The sequence below is a fragment of the Astyanax mexicanus genome, chromosome 15 (genome assembly GCF_023375975.1).
Source record: "Astyanax mexicanus isolate ESR-SI-001 chromosome 15, AstMex3_surface, whole genome shotgun sequence".
Classification (NCBI taxonomy): Eukaryota; Metazoa; Chordata; class Actinopteri; order Characiformes; family Acestrorhamphidae; genus Astyanax; species Astyanax mexicanus.
The window spans coordinates 24,525,061-24,548,935 of NC_064422.1; the positions used below are offsets into that span (position 1 = coordinate 24,525,061).

Genomic DNA, 23,875 nt, shown 5'->3' on the forward strand with positions numbered 1-23,875 from the left:
TAAAGGTGCTGGTGTGTCATCCTTAATGGTTCAAACATTTCCTGAATCTGTAGAAACTGCCCTTTCAATTGCATTTTAAAATGGCATTTACAAATCTTTGTCTTGATGAAGCAACTTTAATTGGATAATTTCCTTTAATGTTATTCTGCAATTATACAACTAGGTCAGTAGTGTTTCTTGATTACTTTTACACAAAACATAGACATAAGAATTCACCAATCACAAATTATGGGCACATAATGGATTCACCACAAATTCACCAGTTAGACACGGCAGGAGGAAGAAGATGTTTCTCAACCATACTGTATTACTGTGAAGACGTTATTAGATGCATAAAAAAACATCAAATTTGATGCGGTAGTGAATTTGTTGAACCAATAGGGTAATGGGGGTCTAAGATTTTGGTTAAAGTTGGAGCTTAAATCTGTTGTGGTGCCCAAATTGCTGCATGGTGGTCTTTTCCTTTTTTTTTTACTTTATAATACAAAACAAAAACTATACACTTCTATTAATTATAATAATGATGGTCATAATAAAAGGATATTGTTATGTGTTATTTTTTATGTTATGCCTTTGATATAACAAACATTTCACCAGGGGTGCTTAAATTACTGCATACCACTATTTGTTAGGACAGGTGATCATCTTGAATTTTGACTAGAATGATCTAGAATGTACAGTGGTTTCATTGCCAATAAAGGCCTAAAATTATAATAAATGATCTGCTTTCAACATCTATGAAAAAAATAATCTACTAAAAACTGAGTCAAATGAATGTAGTTACAGATAATGGACTCTAATAACACTGAATTACAATAAGATAAGCAACCTGAAGGTCAGTTATTTACACGGTGTATAAACAGTGGTTACAAGTGCAGCTCTTAACACAGACTATATAATGTTCTGCAGTGCTACAGCTCAGACTGAGGCGTTGTTCAGCAGCTCCGTGGGCAGTGTGTGATGCTCTGTAGAGTGCAGGGGTAATCTGTAATCTCCGCTTTAATTCCATGAGCTGTCACTTGCTATTTTATGAAGCTGTAAGATGATTATGTATGCTGTATGATAATACGCTCAGTGGGGTGGCACAACAGAGGTGAGCAACACACGGAACATGATGTGGATCTTTTTTAGGCAAGTGTGTGTGTGTGTGTGTGTGTGTGTGTGTGTGTGTGTCTCTAAACAGTCCTGCCAATACTGAGCAATGGTAAAGCACTACTCTGAGGCTCACTGTACATACTGTGAAGTACTGAAAGACATATGTCAACAGTCCTTCTCCCACCCACACACACGCACACCCACCCACCTACGCCGTGACGCACGTCCAACCTTCTACAGACTGTGAGACAACAACATAGATGTTTTCATGGGAAAAGAACAGATTGTAAATCTTCTGCTGTATATGGTTTTATGTGAACAGAGCATCCTGTCTGTACTGGTGCAGGTCAGGTGAAGAGCACAATATGCTCATATCCAAACATGAATTACTTCTTAATCCAGGCACCACCTTAGTGTCGAGCAGTAAAAGAAAAAACATAAACTCATATGTTCTTAAATGTTATGTGAACACACACAGTGTCTGTAGGGTGGAGACACTGTAGACAAACACTATATGAAATAATATTTTTCAGTGTTCTCACTCATGCACACAGTGTAGACAATCAATATTATATCATAACCTGTTACACTACCTGGTATATGCATATTTTAACACAATTGTATATGTATTTCTTTTTAATGTACATCATTTAAATCTGATCAGTATTTCAAACTGATAATTGATTGTGTATTAAAATATCCTCTAGAAGATAAAAATGTTTACTTTACTGAGTTTTATCCATTTCACTGTACTAAAGAAACAATTATACATTATATCTATATTTTCAATGTATGACTTTGCCTAAGGGTCATTCATTCTATTGATAATTAAATCTTTACACAATGTAAAGGGCAACTGCTATTTTCAAATTATGTAAAAAAACAAAGATGACTTTAGACAGAAACAATATTTAGGGTTTGTTATATTTATATATGTACTGTGTAAGTGTAGTTAGTGTGGTATTGATATGGTATGTAATGTAAAAGGTGTCTGTATGTGAGATATTTGGTATATTTATGCATGTATATACACAATATGTACACATTCTCTTATGTATAGATATATTTGTTTATCTGTGTGTGTTATTTGTATAAGCATGGATTATATATCGCTCATCCAGTTCTTATAATTACTTTTGCAAATATGCAAACGAGCCTACTCATTGTGTTCTGGGAGCAGCAATCAGAGACAATTCACATAAGTGTTTCTGTTTCTGTGGGTGTTTTGATGAATCAAGCTATTCATCATCACAGTACAAGTAAATTAGTTTGGTTAAATCAGTGCAGACCAAAAAAACATGTTGCATTATTGATTCACTCGCATTTTATATACTACAAAGCATATCACAGTGGCAAAATGGGAAAAGTGAATTGCTATCCTGGTATTTGTCAGTGTCACACAGTCTTAAAATATGTACATAATTAAAAGTATTTAATATCTGCATATATACCTCTGGTTGGGTCCGGTAGGAGGGATGCTGGGAATGCCGGAGGTGCTCTTTCTATTCCCACGCTCCTGGTCCTCCCCGCTGTCCCGGGGGACAGAACTTGCCCGCTTGGAGCTCTGCGCTCGCTCGTGGTGGTCCTGGCTCCTGCTGCGGCGCAGGCGTCCCTGGCTCGGGTCGTTCAGGCTCCTGCTCCGGCACATGCGGTTGATGAGGCTCTGGGAGATGGCCTCGTCGAAGCGCTGCCGGTGCTTCTTAGGGATGAAGATCCTAGCAAACATGATGAGAGAGAGGCAGCAGAGAGGAAAAGGTGTGAATCAGCTGTGGAGAGCCATGAAGTTCAGCCTTGGGATCAGCTTTAGTCACACTCCAAATCCAGAAAAAAAGCTTGCAACAGGTAGTAAAGAGGGAAATTCACAGACAGGCACACAATCCTTTCCCTTTAAAATACAAATCTCAAACACAGCACTACAGAGTGTCCTCCAGAACCACAGCTGATGGCTGAGCCAACTGTTACAGGAAAAAGGAGAGAGATTTCTGTAGAAACGCAGAAAAATTCCAATAAGCGGCAGCCTCAGCTTCTGCTGTCTTCTACTGAAGCTATCACTGCAGAAGCTCCCAGTACAGATGCCAGTATACAGCAATTGCAAAGGTGTGGGAGTATCTTTCTCCCTCGCTCACGCTCTCTCGCCTTCTCTCACGCTCTCTCTTTCTCCGTCTCTCATGCTCTTTCTTTTCCCCCTCTTTTTTGTATCTGAGTGGGAAGTGAGCCATCACTCACAAGCAGGCGCATTAAATCAAACATCATTACAGGACAAACACATACATGATTTACAGGGTCTATTCATCTGCTAATATAATGATCTCGTCAGAAAACAATAGGGACTCAAAGTCATACACTGTATGGTGTCTTTAAATCAAAACAAAACAAAAAATCTTGCCAAACCATCACTGAACATCAGTACCAGCAGACCAAGCTGCTTGAGGTCTAGTGTGAAGTTTCCACAACCGGTGATGGTTTGAAGAGACAGGTCATCAGCTGGTGTTGGTCCACTGTGTTATATCAAGTCCAAAGTCAGTGCAGTGTTTTCACTGAAAATCTTACAGCACTTCATGCCTCCCTCTGCAGACAACTTTTATGAAGATGCAGATTTCATTTTCCAGCAGGACTTGGCACTCGGCTGAAAGTACCAAGTGTTCTTATATAATATTCTAATTTTCTAAGATACCGACTTTTAGGATTTTCATTGGCTGTAACCCAATGAAATAATCAACAACAAAAGAAATAAATGCTTAAAATAGTTTACTTTGTGTGACATAAATCTATATAATATATGCGTTCCAGATTTTGAACTTTTCAATGAAATTACATTTTTTTGGAGAAGTACTTTTTGAAATGTACTTTCAAAACACAATTTGCTCTAAGCACAAGCCGAAACTTTTAGAATGGTCCATAGAGACCCCAAACCCCGTCACATTACAAAAGCAGCAAATTAACACTGACACAAATTCACATAGGCAAACAATTACAGGAATAGGAATAATAATAAGCTCTGTACTAGTGGCTAACATCAATATACATGACCAATGTTCCTTCATTCATTAGGGTGAGTTTAAAACATTTATTTTCCAATTGTGATTTAAACAATCCATTATTGATTCATATAAACCTAGAGATTAAAGAAATTAATCTTTAAAATGAGGCAATTGTTATATTGTATATTAAAGGTTAAATATTTACTGTATACTGTGTAAACCTTTTAACCTTCATTAGCAGCATGGCGGCTGCCGGCCTCACCCAGCATCACTCCTGCTTTTAGCCAATTCTAAGGTCGTCAAAACAACGCTCGCCTGTTTTTTCTCGTTTCGGATTAAAATTATTTATCTGAAAATCTATTTTCACATCGAAAAAACTGTGTTATTGTAACTGAAATATACCTTAATGCATAAAAATATAATATAATCAAACTGAATTACTTTGAAAATGTAACCTAAATGAGAGATTGTGAATTGAAATCAAATAAATTTGAGAAATCAGTGATCCTATCCAGCCTCAATTATTCACACCCAACACACAACATCTTTACACAAAATTCCAATTTTAAACAATGGTAAAGTGCTGGACTTCTGGAGTGAAATTCACCTCACTGTGACATATTTCGACCAAAATACTCATAGTTTATAACTATGATGGAACAACTTCCGAGGAGTAAAATATAAACAGATATGCTATTATATGCTGACGGCTGCTGTCACATACCCAAGCTCCTCCGGGTGCCCATTACATATGCCGGGTTGAGTTGAGTGAAATGAGAAGTGCCAAAAATCTTCATGCATTAATGGTGAGTTTTAGAAAAAAAACACACACAGTAAGAGATGATTAAGAGTTTAAAAAGCCTAGCACAAACAGCACACTACACTCACCCACTGTTCCTCCACAATCTATTATCAGCTTTTGAATCACTCAATGAGTCATTCAATAATAGGCCTTTCATAGGAAATACCATAATATAGGAAAACATGGAGGCATACAAAAACTTGCCAAAGCTATTTCACAGTGTATTAAAATGTTTACAAACACCATATTTCGCGTGATATTTATTTTACGCTTATTTGTCTTCTCATTAAATGGCATATTCTACTGAATCAGTGCAATTTCTGTCCCCAGGAAATTACATGTCAAAAAGTGCAGACAAAGCATCTGTAAAATACATTTTATTATTAAGAATGGTGTCTTGTACACTGACCTTATTGCAAAAATAAGATATGTAATAAGAAATATATAAAAACTACTAGAACATTTGTTACCTGTCCCCACTCTCTAACTATACACTATACCATGAAAGTAAAATCCTTTTAATTAAAATAAAAAAAAAATTGCATTGTTGTGCGACTCCATATCCCATCTATGCTTCAAAAATATATATATATTTTTTTATAATAAATCATAATAATAAAGTTAAAATACACATTTTAGTTGTGTCACTAAGTTTTATACAAGGGTTTAAACACTACCTATCTAAAAAATCTGGAACATTCTACAAGTTGGTTCAGTTGTTGGTTCTTCTGAAGATTTTATCTTATTTGAACTATGACTGAGGAGGTCAATCTCAACGTTGAGTCCTGTTACCTAAATTAATTATTATTATTAAAATATAAGTTTTGGGAAAATCACTAAAATGTACTCAATGTCCTCATGCTATTAGCATAGCCGCCATTTAGCTATTTTTCATGTTTTTGCTAATTCAATGCTAAAAACTCAGTCCTGCTGTACTCACTTCTGTTACTGGTCTTCTTAAATGGATAAACATGGCTTTGCATATTTTTGGAAAAATATAACGTGCATGCATATATAGTGATTTCTTTTTTTGTAATATCAATTATTTGAACATGCAGTCAACCATTTTTTTTATATAAACACTTTCTTCAGAGAAAAAGCAAATTAATTGGTTGACTTGCTTTTAAACATGCTTTTTAAATGTCACATGAGTTTTGGTAACTTGATTGAGAAAAATGTAACCATCTTTAGTTTAGAAACCTGAAATTGACCAGTACATGTTTTGGATAGTGAAATATATGTCATTGGATTCAGAGTTGATAAAATATACCAAATTAGGTGACATTTGTAATTAAAAAGATTAATTTTGGAGTTGCAACAAGCAAATTGCACCCATTCAGTGGAATGGCAAAACTATTACTGAAATTACTGGAATTTCCTACTGCTGATGTTTTAAAGATTGCACTCAGCTAAACGTATGGATAGCATTATACCCCCAACACCAAAGTTAACGAGCAGCACTGGATTATCAATCAATAATGCATAGCTTTCTCAACTGCAGGAATTCAACTACTTCAGTTCACAACTTGAGCCTTTATGCTGATGCAATCAGAAGCTGGCTCTGGCTAACGATTAAAATTAAGTTATTTTGTAGGGAAACTTCACACTGTAAAATAGCATCCATACCAGCATAGATGTCGCATAATACTGAGATCTAGTTTTAGCTGTCCTGAAAAGACCAGAAACTGCAATATGCTATCTGCTTCAGGAAACAGAACTTCAAAACAGTAGGTTTCCTTTCTGGAAACCCAGAGCTGATAACATATCAGTGCCCACCCAGCAAACCACCCCAGCATATCCTGCAATCTGCCCATGCTCTACCTGGCAACCCAACAATGCCTAGCCAAGCCGATGTTAGCCAAAAACTCACCTGGCAACTCACCCAGGCATATCTAGCAATCCATCAATGTCTACTCTCTTCACATGCCTTACCTGGCAGCCTATCAATGCTTAGCCCAGTCATACCTAGCCAAAACCTTACCCATACAACTCATCCAGGCATATCAAATTAAGTTTCGAATTAATGAGTTTATACTTATATAGCGCCTTTCTAGAAACCCAAGGGCGCTTTACGATTTACACACAACCATTTACACTCAGCATTTTTCCACACACCGGTGAGAAGCGGCAGCCAATAGCGCACAGCGTACTCTCAGCCGAAAACGACAGTCCACCTGGAGGACTGCATCAGGCACTACAGCAATACAACCCCGTTTCCTTTTTTGGAGTGGCCCACAAGGTATTTTAAATATAAAATAAAAGTTGGCGCGCTATTAAGCAGGATTTTTAAAATGTGAGACTCAAAGTTTGAACGCTAGGTGTGGCTATGGCATAAACCCATTTTAAAACGCTCATCACTTTTCCTTCCTTAATTACGCCTACATTAACGTTCCTGAGCTTTTGGAAGAACATGGCAACTTCAAAAAAGGAAATGAGACAGCGAACGCATAAAATTTCAGGCACGTTGAGAAAATGACTGTTATAACTGATCTCAGATTGAAGTGTATGTTTAATTTGTCAGGAATCAATCACCATAATGTAGGAGTGTAATATTAAGAGATATTATGAAACGAAACATCTTTTTATTTGAAAAAAAAATAGTTTACATGACATTGTCAAAGATAGATAAAGATAGTATCTCTCACTATAATGGTGTGTAAATGATAGTAATCAAGAAAATGTATTATAATAAGTAATATTTTTCATTATATGTTTTATTACAGAGTCTGTGGCCTGTGACTGCACACATATTTCTCCTTTTGGCCCCCAATAAGAAAAGTTTGGACACCCCTGATTAAGAGTATTCAGTTTTTCTGGGCAATTTAGAGTATCTAATATACCGGACCTCCATGTTTTTGGGCTGTGGGAGGAAACCGGAGACCCCCACAGACACAGGGAGAACATGGAAACTCCACCCAGACAGGCACTTGAAGACCGAACATGGTAACCACAAAGCCACCATACTGCTCACTTGGCAGTCCACTCATGTCCAGCCATGCCACCTCAGCAAAATTTCCCATCCCCTCCAGCAACCCAACCATGCCTAGCCATGCTTACTTGGCAATCCATTTTGCAAGGTCACCTATGCCCACCCATGGTCACCCAGCAATCCATCCATGCCAATTACAGCAAACCCATGCCCACACGTCATGTCCATTTTGCAACCTTTGTAGACAAACTGAAGGAAGGGGGCTTTTTTATAAGAGAGGAAAAACACATGTACACATATTTATATGCACAAGTGAAAGAAAGAGGGAATATAACAGTAGATTACACAATTAAGATAATTACACAAAATAAACAGGATGTATAGAATGGCAAAACATCTAAATCTTTATTTGTTTACATCCCTATTGATCCAAACACATGATACCTTCACATAATTGGAAAACCCAGCGATATACAACTCCATGAACTCCATGCACTATCCACAAAACAGCAGCTCATTAAAATTCTGATGTAACCTGTGGGTTCAGCAACAGACTCCAGCAAACAGGTTCAGATTTAGCTGTTATTCTTAAAGTTACAATGAGCAAAAAAAACAAATAAATAAAAAAGACTCACCCCAAGCAATTCATCTTTCCCTCCTAGGTTGCCATTAATTCTAAATCAAATGAAAAGAAAAATAAAGAAGCTGCACGTATATATAGATGTATTACAGCACGTGTGCTGCTCAATTAGATTTCAGCACAGCGGGAGCCAATCGAACAGTCTTTGTAGTAAGAGAACCCATCAGCAGCAAACTGTCAAGAGAGCACAGCTAGTCCACAGTGACCTGCGGAAGCTTAGAGCTGCATAATGAGGAGAAAATCCAAGAGATTTACAAAGCGAGAGAGAGAGAGAGAGATAGTGTGAGAGAGCGAGATAATGTGAGAGAAAGGGGGAGAGAGAGAGAGAAAAAGAGACTGTGCATACATATGAAAGAGGTTGAAAGTAAGCGAGGACATGACAGATGAGGGTTTTTTGTTTCCTTGTTAGAAAGACCAAAGGCTAATTAAAGCTTAAGCACAAATTTAGTGGCAATTTTGTTTTAAGCAGAATTAAAGAGATTAAGCGATGTTTAGACCAAGTTAGATAATTTCAGACTTAAATGCAGAGTAGAATTGGCTAATTGGGAACTTGGTACCTTGAAATGTTGCCAAATGTTAGCCCAATTAATGCAAGTGCATCTAATTAGGTGTTATCAACCATCTACTGTTTATTTAAAGCCTCAGACAGAAATCGTTGCAGCTGGAAGAGACTGTTTAGCCACTGTAACAAGTAAAGACATACAGTAAGTATGAGCTTTACATGTAAGCTAATCCCATGGCACCGTTTAGGAAAGACCTGGTCTTCACTTTAAAGCAGAAAACAGTTAGCTTTTAAAGCTACATTGCAGCTACACACTCCACAAATCCTCACTTACTCACATAATGTACCCTTTTTCTAAATGCCATTTTTTTAAATCACAGATTGTACTTAAACATGTAGGTTTTGAGCAATTATACTTCTTTCTTGCCTGTATTTTTATATTAAAAAATGTTTACTCCAGTAAAGTAGGGGAGCGAAGTATTTGTACGTAGTCACTGGACTTCTCTGTTGACTATGAGAAAAATTAAATGCTCAGACTGAAGTACAGAAGGTTCAGAAATGTTGTTTTTCACACTTTTCATAGCAGACCTAGAGAGAGCAATTATCCACAATTACCTAAAGCTGAAAAATCCCATGCTCTGTACAAGCTATTTTTAAATCACTCCAATACCTCAGTGCCTCTGTGACTAGCTGATGCTGTCTGTGCCCACAAATGAGGAGCACAGCAAACACTACTTTCCATCGCCATCTAAAAAAGAGAGTATCAGTATTGAGGGCTGGGTAGGATCCCAGTAGGCCATCACGAATCTGTATTATACTCAGAGAGATTTAAAACGTTGACCTAGATTTTGTTCAGTAGGTGAGAAATTGGAATAGAAAATATATTCCAAACACACTGAGTAATAGCTAAAGAAATTAAAAACAGTCTCACAATCTATACAGTTTTTTTTACTCCATATATTATACATTTGTTTACATAATGATATCCCTGTTTGCTATTGTAAGCTATTATCATTAACACACTCAGTAAAAGCACTGCACAGCACTATAGGGGATTTCTTAGCACTGAGGTTTGCCACAGCTTCTTCAAGTCATCACAGATGTTTTCTAGTTGTTTCAATGAAACAAGGAATTCACATTATCCAAAGTATTTCAATTATTTTGGACAAAACACCACAGGTTGTCACGTCATCACATTACTGTGAAGTTCTCTTTTTTTATATAATGATACTGTATAATTGAAGGCTTTTTGCACAGGATTGTCTCCTTAGAAGAAAAATTACAGTATACAGTATTTTACGGACTATAAGGCGCACCAAATTATAAGGCGTACTATCAATAGACGTCTATTTTCTGGTCTATTTTCATACATAAGGCACACCAGATTATAAGGCGCCTAAGTAAAAAAAACTGTAATTCTTTAAGTCAAATGCACAATCTATACAGATTTCTCTCCTGAAAACTGTTAATTTGGGTAAGTATAGTGCTTCCATTTATTTACAGTAAGCTTAGATTTCCAATATTTTCAACAGCGCGGTTAGCAGCAACGCTAGCCGTGGTTAGCAGCAGCGCTTAGAGTGAATTCCGCCCAAAAGTGCTACACTGCAGAACCCTGAGTGTTCTGGTAAGCCAGGGCACTATGAACTAGAGGTTCATCCCACATAGCTTGTTTTATCACAGTAAACACGCAGGCTACAGTCCGATATATACTCACCCCAGCGCTGTGGTTTGCGGCTAATGCTAATACTGCTCCAGCCTCAGGTGCTAGAGAAACTTCACTGAAACCTTTATATAATATAACGCTGTACTTCAGCAGAGTGACAGTACTGCTCCTTACAGCCTGACTGGTATAACTCAAACTTAATGCGCACCGGATTATAAGGTGCACTGTCGATTTTTGGAAAAATTGAAGGAGTTTGTTAGCTACTTATAGAAAAATATGGCAAGTTCACAGACTGTGGGTTGGTAGCACTCAAACATTTCTGCACTTCTGCCGCTCTTGAAATCTTTACCCAATTTTTTTCCACAATTTAGGTTAGCCAATTACCCAACATGTCACTTACAATGCTTCAGACAATAGAAGACTAAGTTGAAAGTGCATGCCTATTAGAATACATGTGAAGTCAGCCACTGCCTCTTTTTGAAATGCCAGTGGAAATTGCCGGGTCCTCAGTTCTGATACATCGCCTTACAGCTGTGCCAGCAATATTGATAAAGGAAATGAGCCATTTCTCAAACTCAGAAAGCATGGCCAATTGTGCGCTCTTGGGCCCCGGCTGCCTATGGCAAAGCACCCTGTCCCAGCAATCCTCAGTTCAAAGTGTCAGAGTCTCAAAACATTTTTACATAATATGTCCCCTTCCCATTGCTTGAATGATAATTACCCCAATTCAGAAGAATATTACAGTATTTATCACAAAAAACACACAAAATCACAATTGTTGAGCTCTGCAACTGAGGTGGATGAATCTCCACATGATCTCGTCAAGTGAACATCTGTGTGTTGCTCACCACGCAGCATTCACCTCTGACTAAAGCCTTGCTGCAAATGGTGCACTTGCGTTGCTGCAGCCCACACTAACGTGTGAACATAAGGACCACATGGCTGCAGCAGGTCCCATTTCTCATTATGCCAATCAATAGGGCGCCTACAAGACGAGGCCCACATGCTGTTGCTGATACAGAATCAGCAGCAAACTCCTACCCCATAGTCTTTGTGGTATTGCCAAGATCCACTAAGATTGGAGAGGTTTTGTTTACAGCTGTCTTGTCAAAATTTGCAAAGGAAACATTCATATATTAGTAAATTGGACATTTATGATTTTCCAAGCCATTGAGTTGTTTTGCATGTAATCTGAAGCTGAAGAAAAATTTGCTTATTCTTTAAAACCAAACGCCCACTTCTAATCTCAGCAATTTTAAGTTTTTTTAAAGATGCACACCGTTTACATCATAGAAGTGTGGACAAGTAAGAACAACTGAAGAGCCCAGGGCATAAATGTTCAGGTTTAAAATGCAACAGTAGCAAGTGCATATCTATTGGTGCATATCTCTCTGAATCACACACACTAGCTCCTGTCTGCAAGGATGCTGCTACTGACTGTGCTGTAAAACATGCCAAATGAAAACCTCAAAACTTAATGTGCCTCGACTGTATAAAACATAGAAAAATAGTAGCATTTTACATGCATTTCTTGTGGATGATGTGAAAGTCACTGTGACAAGCAAATTTAAAATATAAAAAAAAACTTTAGGACCCTAATCTTACATAAGCATAAATTTAGTAGATGGAGAACCGCTGTTTCTCAAGAGAAATTACCACAGGAAAATATGGTAATGCAGGGGTCTCAAACTCATTTTTGCCGAGGGCCACATTGGCATATTGGCTGTCCTCTGAGGGCCAGATGTAACTTATAAATATAAGAAAATGTATCCAGATGTAATACAAAATGAATGTAATTACTCCTTAATGTTAAATAACTCTCAATATACTATTTATTCAATCAAATATTACAGTTGCATGGAAAAATGGTTGCTTGTTGCTCTATTAACATAAATCCTTTTAATTTATAAGTTATATTAACTTTGATCAAAACGTTTGATACTGAAATAAGGCTTAATAAATATAAAATCAAAAATTGTGAGCTGTGACAGATTTAGCATTTCCTCAGATTTAGCAGTTCCTCATCCAACCACTAGTCGGAGCTGCAGCTGCAGCACCACAAGCCCGCAGTCTTTGCTTAGTCAGAGCTGCAGCCCAGCCACGGGCTACAGGGCTCAGCTGAGCCAGTCTGGAGCGTTTTTAAAAATTTGTAAGTTCTTCTGTGTATGAAATAAAATAACCCCACTAACCGGATAATACATCTCTCTACAGTTCATCTTTCAGCCCAAGCAGCTAACAGCAGCAGTTTAGAGCAGCGTCACGGAGTCACTGCTCGGATTACATTATAAACAGGTCAGTTAGCGCGCTGCTAACCTCAGGATGTTTATAACTACGGAGTTTAGTGGACACACCACGGCTGCAAGACTACTAAAGCAGGCAACGCAGCGTAAGCAAAAAAAAAAACAAAAAACACACACACACACCAAAATACAAGTTAAGATAAAATATGAAAACGAACATAATAAAGCATAAATAATTAAATTGAATTGCGGGCCAGATGTATGTTTATTTTGTTAACCCGTGAGGGGCCGTATGAAACCGCGTCGCGGGCCGCATGTGGCCCGCGGGCCGCTACTTTGAGACCCCTGTGGTAATGATTTTAATTATTATATAATAATTTCTGCTAAATTGCTGGGGTCAAACTGACCACAAGGATAATATATGTTAGTTAATTTGAAGATAACAGGAGAGTTAATTACTTTTGAAAAATACTTTGTCGTTGTTCACTTTAAAGTTCTCCTTCCTTTAAAATCCACTTTTTCTTTTTTTTTGTGAAATACAATAGCAAAGTTTAAGGGTAAACTCTACCGAGCACTCAGTGCTATATCTTCACAACTAAGGCTGTATCTCTGAAAACATTTTGTCCTTTAAATTTTAGAGCTGTAAAATTGAATGTGGAGAGAAAGCAGGTCGCAAGAGCCGAAATCCTGTCTTTCTTCAGAGACCACTAATCCAGTGAACTAAAGCAGGGTTATACAGAAACACAGAAGCTTTTTTTTTTTTTTTTTTTTTTTTTTTTTTTACAAAAAATGGCTCACATGGCATTCATTCATACCAGAGACCATCATAGAGACCAGAACTAGACACTTTCTATTTTCTTATGCAAGAAAAAAACAAATTATGATTTTATAATCCCACACACTAAAAACTGCTGGGTTATTTTAACTACTCATCTGCTGGGTTATGAAATGTCTAACCCATTATGAGTTATTTTTATGGGAACTGGGTTATTTTTGGGGGGATTTGGGTTGTTTTTTGTGCAACTCATGTGCTGGGTCAAAATCTGGCAAAATTCATCAACCCAACATGCATCAGTTGACCCAGCAGCTGAGTTGTTTGTGCTTGGACCGTCATCACGTTAACTCCTCCTCCACCATTTCGCGCCCAGACAGGCTCCAAGCTCCTTCAGCAGCTCGCACATGCTCGAGAGAGACTGATCATCTTTGAGGTAAATATTTAATTCACGGTGTCTGTGTTGTGTTACATAGCTAGTGTAAGGACCCCAATTCCCACGTTATCATTAACTATCAACTTTATTTCACTGTAAATAAACTAATTAGGGGGAATACTGCTAACTGGTTTGCTAGCCAGCAGGCTAATTTGCTAGCTCAGCTTAGTTAGCTTAGCTTTTTCGTGTTGGTCTTTGCAAACAACAAAATACGTTCTAAACTGTAAAAAAGCAAAGGTAACAAGTTAAATATTTTTGCAGCTCTTTGTTTTTTTTCCGTTCAACTCACTTCATTCTTGTTCTCCTTTGTGTGCCTGTGTGTGTGCCTTCCTTCCTAACTCTGGCTAGCCTTCTGACAATTTCAAATTAATCTTTTAAAATTTTTCAAATTAATCTATAAAGATATTTAATTTTGATAAAAATACTAAGAAAACATTTAATTTGTCACTTTAGAGTGCCTGCAGTGCAGCGAGGCCTGTGAATTTTCTGTGAATTTACTAAGGTGCTAAGTGTAAGCATGTGACACTGCTTACCTTCTTTAATGCTGTCAGTCCTTCTGCCTGCTCTAAAGTGCGATATTATTGCTATTATAGCTATATATATTTCTTGATTAAAAGAAATCTAATATCAAGTTGTTTATTTTTATTAAGAGGGTTAAACCAAGAAGTGTTAGCTTTTTTTTATGTAAAGTAATTTTGGTAATGGAGCTTTTTGTAGCTAATTAACAGAGCAGTAAAGTTTGCGTATAAAAATAACATTTTAGAGAATTATTTTTTTTATTTAATGCCCAGCTCTATACCAACAGTGCATGGCATAGACCTGGTTTATAGACTATAATAAAAATAACCTAGACATTTTCAGTTAATGAATAATCATTTAAGTAATTGCAAATATGATTCTTAGTTTAATATTCTTTATTTTATTTTTTTTCTAGAATAAATCTGCCCTAGTTGTCAGTGCATCATTCTGTTTTGTAAAAATAAATAAAAGTGTATGTATTGTTTTCTATTTTTGTTTTTCAGAGGAGGGGATTGATGAGGAAAGTTTTCTTCTTTTAGATGAGGCTACCATCAACCAGTTGATACCAAGAGCTGGACCTAGGCTGAAGTTCCTCCAAAAATTTAGAAACTTTGTACGTAGTTGTTGGCATTGTTATTGTTATTGTTGGCATTCAGTTATAATAAATTTCAAGGCAGTGCCTTGTAAAAAATACATTATTGTTTAGGTGTTTATTACATGACATATAGTTTATAGCAATTTATTTCATGAAGGGGTGTTAGAATTAATCTGTAATTTCTGTTAATTTCACCAACCATTTGGATAGATAACTGAACAAATGTATCGCTGGTGAAACAACCCAGAATTTAAATTAATTTGACCCAGTATTTGGGTAGAAAAAATAAATAAATTACATAGTTGAAACAACAAATAATTTTAATTAATTTGACCCAGCATTTGGGTAGAAAAATAACAAATTATGTAGTTGAAACAACCCAGTATTTTAATTACTTTGACCCAGCATTTGGGTAGAGTATATAACAAATATGTGTAGTTGAAATTACCTTAATTTGCAGTTAATTTGACCCAGCATTTGGGTAGTATATTTTAACTCGACTGCTGGGTTATAATGGGTCAACCCATCTTGCTGGGTCAAATTAACTACTGCTGGGCTGGTGCTATAATAACCCAGCGGTTGGGTTGAAAATAACCCATATTGGGTTATTTTTAGCCCAACTGTTTTTAGAGTGCACAAATATGTACTTAAATAAACCAGATTTGGTCTTTTTCAATTAGTGCTGTATGTGATATATATTCCACAACAATGCAAAACTGAGGGATTATCCCCCGACTGCTGAGAAACCTTAAACTGCTGAGCACATTCACTGCCCTTCTTCAGATCCCCCCTACAGAGGATTACACACTTAATGACAGAGACTATTAGCTCAGATAACAAAGAAGCAAAACTTACTCATAAATTACCCATAGCTGTCCGTTCCTTTATAATATGTGAAACAACTGAACTGTTACTATATGTTACTATATATATATAACTACAATATTAAGGATTGTTCTCCATCACATCATTGTATTATTCATCCATTATGCTAATGAAGAGTACAAATGGATTAATAGATGATTAATAACATTCTGGTCCTGGGGGACCAATGTTTTTTAGAAGCTTTGCTGTATAGTTGGCTCGCTCAGTTTATTACACAGAAATGGTGAATCACTCCAAGCTGAACTCAGTTGTGATGAGCCTGTATGATTTTCTGTGCATGCCAAGCAGACAGATTGTGCCGGGTGCAGGCCAGCACTTGATCAGCTATGGAATTCAGTGGCCAGTGCCACATCACTCCACTGACCTAGTTGGCCTGCGGGTCTAAATGCGCTAAGAGGGGAATTTCACTCAAACACATAACCTTACACACAGGAGAGCCAGTGGATTATCCCTGAGCACTACAGTAACAGATGGAGTCCGACCTATCAACAGCTCTATGCGGTCATGCTGGCTAACACCAGGAAAATCCAGTAAGCTATTCCCCACTGAGAAAAAGAAACACGACAAATAATGTAGAAAATGAATGGAATGACATCATCTGAAAAAGTACCATACTAAAGATACTGTATACGACACAGCTGCTAAACCTTAAGTGACAAAATGGCTAAAATCTCACCCCATGAGGCCTGAACACCAACATAATCAGAAACTGCACTATACTCTGTTTACATAACCACACAGATACTGACTGAATCACAAGCAAAAAACAGGTGAATAAATAACTTTATGGCCCTCTGGTGGTCACATGCCAATGCAGACACTGCAACCTCATCAAAGCATTTCAGGTCAGAGAGGCACTGAAATAGAGGTTAAAAACTAGCACAAAGTAACAGATACTGGCACTGTCTACCTGATGTTAGAAATGAGCTGCTGCTGCTCCTCAGTGGTCAGGATGTCTGGAAGAACCGAGGCCAGCCAGTCCACCTTCCTCTCTGCAGCGAACTGCTTCAGCACAGCAAACAGCTTCTCCTTTACTTCAGGTTCATTCCCCAACACCTCCTCAATCTAAAGAATGTCAGGAAAACATCATCAACTTAACAGTGTTCACAAGAAAAACAATCAGACATAAGAGAAGTGTGATCACAAACATAAAAACCAAGATGATACAAGGGGTTCTTTAAGTGATGCCATATTTCTTATATGCATTATCCGCATTATGTAATGTTATTTCATTTAAAAACAATCATGTAAATGATCCACTGATTTAAAAAAGGGAGAACAGCATCTCTATTATTGATACTCTGAGCTCGGCATGCTGCTAATGACACTATATAACTTTGGTGAAATGAGCCAAAGTCAGAAGGCTGTTAGTTATAGATTTGCGTGCAATATGCTCACATTACACCTTAGTCTACATGTTTTTCACTTTTCAGCTCAGGACAGCTTGTTCATAAAAAAAATGTGCGTAAAGTACACCTCTCTTGCAAAAATAGTTCTTTAGGCAACAAATATACTTGACACAAGTATACAAATGGAAATGTTCATGCCCAACCAACGTTCTGCAAATGCATGATTCTGTAGTACAAATTCAGCATGCATTCCTACATTACTGTTGAGTTTTTAACTGCCACACTCATGGAGAATTACAGGACAAATTACAGTTCCATTACAGCTAAAGGGAAAATTGGTTAAACCTGTCCCTTGCCCCATGCAAAATATGGAGCATTCACATTATGAAACATTTTTTAATGCAATGCAAACCACTTGTGTTTGCGTTCTGCAGGGAAGGGCCTTACAGAACTACAAAGGTACTCTATGGCATAACTCTTTTTGTAGAACCATTATTTTTGACAATGTAGGGTCCCTCCACTAATTGATGTGCATTGTGTAAGTGCATTTATTTTATGGTATCTTTATTTAAAAATGTTCAAAAACGATTACATGAACTATATATGAAAAATTATACTTGAAATTATACATGAAGTAAATGAAACTTTTAGCATTAGGGATGTTCTATTAGAATATATTTGCACTGAACAAATAATCAGAATGGCCAATTTGGCAGTACCATAAACAGATTCATATATAACCATAAAATATTATGACTTTCCTAGTTTTAACCAATTCATTTTGTTCATATGTAATTGCTCTTTACACTGAATACTTAGTAATATACAATGTATACTATTTTTTTTCTTCCAGGACTACTAAGGGTCCTCTAAATCTAGGCACCCTAGATTTCTGTTCCACTATAACCCCAAAAAACAAAGAAACAAGAGTATAAACACACCAGTACTATATTAATTAATATTTTAATCATTTGAGTGTGACTGCTTTTCTTGCCAACTGCTGAGGCACCAACCCCATTTCTGTGACCTCACCCTCTTGTTGAACTCCAGGGCCTTGTGCTTGCGGTCCAGTCGCGTGCCTTCGTTGCCTTTCTGGCATTCCTCTATGCTGCCACTGCTGCGTTTCTGGCGACTGCCCATACACAGCACTCCCAGCCGCAGCGTACGGCCTTGTGAGGCTTTTATCAGCGCAGCAGCCATCTCATGTTGTTTAACTGGGATTCCATTCACTTCCATAACATAATCACCTGCCCTCAGACCACTGCGGCCTGCAGGGGAGCAGGGAGAGCAGTCCTCCACCAGCAGGGGGCAGTCTCCCACAATAGTGAAGCCAAACCGACCATCAGGGCCCGGGGTGATATCCATCTGTAGAACAAAAGAAAGTTCAGACTTCTTTCAATAGTTCTTTCGTTATCATTTACCTTAGATAGCCAAATAGTTGACTTAATAAAAATAAATAAATTTGGGACCGTTTGGTGAATGAATTATTATGCATAAAACATGATTAGTCACTTCCCCTAATTGCAATCAATTAGCTAAAACATGTTTGGTATTTGACCGGTGCTACCTAAGTTTACAGTAAGAGATATTAGGCTCATGCTGCTAACAAACAGTTGATTTAAGATGGACATGCAGTTGATTTTACATGCTTGTCAAAAGATTCTACTTCCTACTTTCTTTCTGCATCCTTTCTTTGTGCCTCAATATTTAACATGCATTTTTTTTATCAGGACATGTCTTAAAACCAGTGTTTTTGGTGTGTAGTGTAGCTACAGCATCTGTACACATGCATCTTAATGACAGAAAAAAAAGCAGTGTGTTAACTTGGTGGGTAATTTAGCTTACAATCTCTTTTAGAATCAGTTAAAGTTGTACCTTCAATTTAAGAGTAAAAAGCATGCCCAAGACCCCAAAACTGGCTTACTTGATCAATTATTTTTGAGCTAAAAAGGGATATTTTGGAAATTTAGAGTAATACCTAAAAATGCTGGCAAAGAAGTAATGAACAAGGTGACCAACAATGTGTAAAGACAGCATGAGAAAAGGTATGTGCCTCATCTTAGTTCCTCTGACCTGCTGGATTCTGGAGACCACCCCAATGCTGGGAGGGATGTTCTTCTGCATCTGTGCCAGGGTGATCAGAGCCTGAGGTCCGAGGGTGGACACGTCTTGTCCTTCAATCTCCAAAACCTGATCTCCCGGCTGCAGGCCCGACAGGTGGGCACTGCTACCCTCCTCCACAGAAAGGATGTAGCTGGGCCCATTGCCCCCCAGCTGGAAGCCGAACTCCTCCGGCCAGCCCTGGTTGGATGTTGGCATGTTGAGGACTGAAACAGAAGGAAATGAGAAGCTTAGCTTTCTTATTCATCTATACAAATTTATCTGTGTGTTAGGGATGTTGCGATCACCATTTTTGTTTATACCTTGACATATACACTGATGTAATTATACTGCAGCAAACTCTTAGAAATGGCTAGAATGAGCACAATCTAAGTAATCTGAATAGTAAATAGAAGTACTGGTGTTTTTGGTAGGTTTTTGGCAAGAATTGGCAACTGCAACGAGCATACGGAAATGTACTTTTAAATGTGCATTGTGGTGCAGTCACTTTGTAGAGCAAGTTAATCTGGTGATTTTAGCGAATATTTCATTCTCTTTTGGCAAACTCTTTCTAGTTGTGATTCTGTGTTTCTTTGGTTTAATATAGTATAAATAAACACTGAAGACTGAGTGTGTCTTCCTGATATCTCCATGTTGGCCTTAGCTCTTGTATCAGTGCCATTAGCAGCACATTGCTTGATAAGGTAACTAGGAAAAGCTGTTAATTTTATAATGAATATATGTGGCTTTGTAGGAATTCTAGCATTAGGATACTAATACCATTTATTATAATATTTTCCCCTCTTAGAAATACTGAACATAAACTGGCATAAATCTACATAAGCATGTATTAAGTGTCCATATACACTTAGATACATTTATACACTATATGTTTTTTGCATTTTGACCTTATTTAATGTGAAAGTAGAATATGAACAAATAAAGTTGAAATAGATTATTATAAACGTTTGTGTAGGCATATGCCATATATTATGAACTTCTACATACATTTTTTACAACTATTTTTACAGTATACATACAAGCCCAGAAAGAGTTCATAAAGATGACTACATTTGTTTTAACCCCTGGTTGCCATCACCAGTACTGTTAAATATATTGTATCATTTTTTTAAATATATAGATTTGTAGAAAGTTCGTAAGTTTAATAGTCGCTTTAAGGTTTTGTTTTTCATTTCTAAATACTATAATTTTTCTGTACATACAAGAGGTTTCCTAATACTGAGAAGAATCTTTTAACCAAAAAACACCCTAAATGGTCTTTTAAGTTACATAATAATAATAATCTTCACTAAAGAACCTAAAAAGGACCCATTACTTTAGGTGTGGTCATCTGAGACACTAATATTGTCCCAAACCCAACACAACTGAAGTGTTGCCAAAGGTTTGATTAGCCTATTGAACCCCGAACATATGTTCTTACCTTTATCTCAATAGCTAGTCTAGGGTCTCCAGAGGACACCATGTAATTTGTGAAGCAGCTTTACTAGCAATCCAGATTTCGGACTGTAGAATCACAGGCTCTTTGCTCTCTAAACTTGATTATATCCACCTCCAGAATCAAGGCAAGGTAGTAAAAGCGTGCTGCATGTGTGAGGTTCAGTCTCTCAGGCAGGGTCTCAGCTGACTCCTCACACCTTCTGCTGTCATTGACCTCATTGAGAACACACAACTGAGAAATCTAAAAACACTCTGAGTGCAGTCAGGTCATTACACAGCTTCATCAGCTCAACTGCAGAGCAGAAACGTGTTACTGTGAGGTGCTTGCATGAATATTTATGCAGGAGCAGCATTCATTCCTGCTTAAAAGCATTAATTTGGCTGCATGAAAAAATAATGCTGGACATTTGGGGCAATCCATTGAAAGCCTATTCCTAATAATTGACGCTTTAAGCAGAATTATGAAAAATAATGCATAAAATAGCTTCCTTTAAAATCCATTAACCCACATGCAAAATCTATGACGATTATGGGTGCTGTACATTTACAACTATGCACATTTTAGCTAATATCTAAACTAAAAATGCAACATCTTTACAGCAGCTGACAAGAACTTACAGAAATCTTTAGATGGATATCGAGGGCCAGACTTCTGCTGGCGTAAAGAGTACCTTCCCTTCTTGTTCTGCAGGAATTTCTTCATTTTGTATAAAATTCAACAAGTGCCACAAGCACAGAAATGTCAGGATGTCAGAAAGATATCCGGCTCGCTTCTCCCACCCAGGTGAATCCTGAAACTGTCCAACAGGACCTCCATTCGGTGCATTCCTTCACAATGCCCCCATCGCCAAAGTCAAGCACGCACAGAGCACTGCCATTAAAATAAATCAAAAAGGTGCAGGAAGTGCCAGAGCTCTGCTGCTGCTCGCCGAGTTGACTCTGCATCCCTGGCCAGGTCCAGCCAGCCTTGCCTGCAGAGCTAACGTTGAGAAACTGGGACAGCGTAGCACAGATCCTTAATAATTCTCTCTCCAAAAAGGGTAAAGTGAGGCCCCATTTTTCTATAAATACCTTCCTCCCGTACTCTGCCAGCTAGCTCCCTCTCCAAGGGATGGAAAGTGGCCCAGTATCAGCATGGGGATCCGGCAGGACGATGGTGTCTAATTAGAACATCTGCGTGAGGATCACAGTCGCACTGCTTTGAACAGGAGCGCTGCAATTAAAGCCCATGCTCTCTGGATTAGGCAGATTAAAATGGTGCATCCCTAAGATCCCACTGACCACATGGCAGGGGCACATTCTGTCAGGAGTCCTGTGGAGAGACTTGTGAGGGCAGATTGATTTACTCTGAGAGAGTCCAGTTTTCGGTTGAGCTGCACACATGGTTCCAGAGAGCAGGGAACCTTTACAGGGCATTAAATACACAGTGATCAGCACTGACTTTCACTAGAAGGCCCAAATATGCAAAGGCCTAAAGGTCCATAGGGCACAACCTTTAGCTGCAGGCTAAAACTGGTATATATAAACTGTACAATTTGATGCAAATGAAATGTCTCATTAGCAAAGACATGCAGATGGCCAAGTTCTACAGGGCTGACTAGCTAAATTATTCAGTGGCAACGCTTCTATCTCCAAACAGACACTCTTCCTCAATCAATGTCTCATCTTACCAGTCCAAAAGGCTCTCAGACCATAAAGCAGAGAAGCAGTCCATATAGTTCCTTGGATTGCAACCATGTAAAACACTGTGGTTTGTTATAACATTAACAATAACAGTTAGTGACTCAGCAGTACTAACAATAACATTAATAAAATGGTTTATTTTTAGATTACAGTAATTATTTGCTGATTACAGCAGATACAATGATTCACCTATACTATGGTTAACTATTATTAACACATCATGTACTAATAAGTTCTTCCTTTAGGTGTCCCCACAGCCTTTCACACAGTAACACAAATGTGCAAAAAGGAACATTCAACACAATACTATGTTAAAATACTTTGTGATAGTAGGTCTCTAATGTCCATCCCCCGTTCAGCAAAGCTAAATACAGACTCAGAAACTGTAGCTAACACACCCAGGTAGAATAGCTAAACAGTTCAGTTAGCTACTTGTGTTACATCACATTTAGCCATAATAATGATGCCCAGTCCCACACGCACGCACACAATGCTATCCAACACCAGGTTACTTTACAGTACTGTTCTTTTCCAAGCCCTGAGGAAAGGCTGGAAGTGTACAGATGCAGTTAGAGTCTCTCACACACTCACACGTACCTTTATTTTAATATCTGAGTCCGCTGTCTGACAGTGAGCGTTGAGGCTTTTTTCTGGGTGGCCGTTCCTTAAGGCATGACCCGGGCTGTGCTGTAAGCAGTGGTGTAACCTGAGAAATGTTTGCAGATCCTGCTTCAAACTTCAGCCATGGCAACCTGAGCCTGTGGTGATGCTGTCTGCTCCTGCAGGCACAGCTAGAGCTGCTCTGATACGTAAATACAGAGAAGCAGTGGAGTTGATACAATTGATACTTATTACCTCCAGAGTAACAGACAGGAGTAACAGTCTGCAGGAATAGTCTTTACTTGTCTTTAGCTTGCAGCGAGTAAACACACAAAGGCCCATCCACAAAAAAAAACTATATTTGTTTTGACCACAGGGAGTAACTGAGATATTAAATTAATTATTTAACCAAATTTACAGTGTAGTTTTATATATAATTAATAAACAGAAGTTCTAATTTAAATTAATTAGTTTGTCAGTGAAGACATACTTCAGCACACCGAACAGTAAGCTAAATTGTTGCTACATAATTAGTTTAGAAAGTTAGTTAACCTAGTTAACTAGCCAATTAATTAGCTAAGTTAGGTTAGCTTAGCTAGCTACATCGCTTTAAACACAAATGTAAC

At 37.8% G+C, this 23,875-nt stretch overlaps 1 protein-coding gene and 1 long non-coding RNA gene across 8 annotated transcripts in view; one reads left to right on the forward strand and one right to left on the reverse strand.

The window, feature by feature from the left end:
• The window catches only part of grid2ipb (glutamate receptor, ionotropic, delta 2 (Grid2) interacting protein, b), a 53,098-nt gene that overhangs the window by 28,235 nt on the left and 988 nt on the right, over positions 1 to 23,875 (reverse strand). For 2 of the 7 annotated variants that reach the window (XM_049464906.1, XM_049464904.1), the window contains exons 1-5: positions 21,585 to 22,161; positions 19,482 to 19,735; positions 18,441 to 18,773; positions 16,970 to 17,124; positions 2,547 to 2,810 (exon numbers count right to left, since the gene is read on the reverse strand). In XM_049464906.1, coding sequence (XP_049320863.1) covers positions 2,547 to 2,810; positions 16,970 to 17,124; positions 18,441 to 18,773; positions 19,482 to 19,735; positions 21,585 to 21,669 — 1,091 coding nt within the window. In that variant the 5' untranslated portion in view covers positions 21,670 to 22,161. Of the gene's footprint in view, positions 1 to 2,546; positions 2,811 to 8,442; positions 8,619 to 16,969; positions 17,125 to 18,440; positions 18,774 to 19,481; positions 19,736 to 21,584; positions 22,165 to 23,246; positions 23,452 to 23,875 lie in introns of those variants that run through there. The other 5 variants (XR_007424497.1, XM_049464907.1, XM_049464905.1 and 2 more) reach the window with 5 other exon arrangements.
• LOC111188892 (uncharacterized) lies at positions 13,746 to 15,272 on the forward strand. The gene is made up of 2 exons (XR_002648653.2): positions 13,746 to 14,060; positions 15,083 to 15,272. It is a non-coding gene; the product is annotated as an uncharacterized LOC111188892 (long non-coding RNA).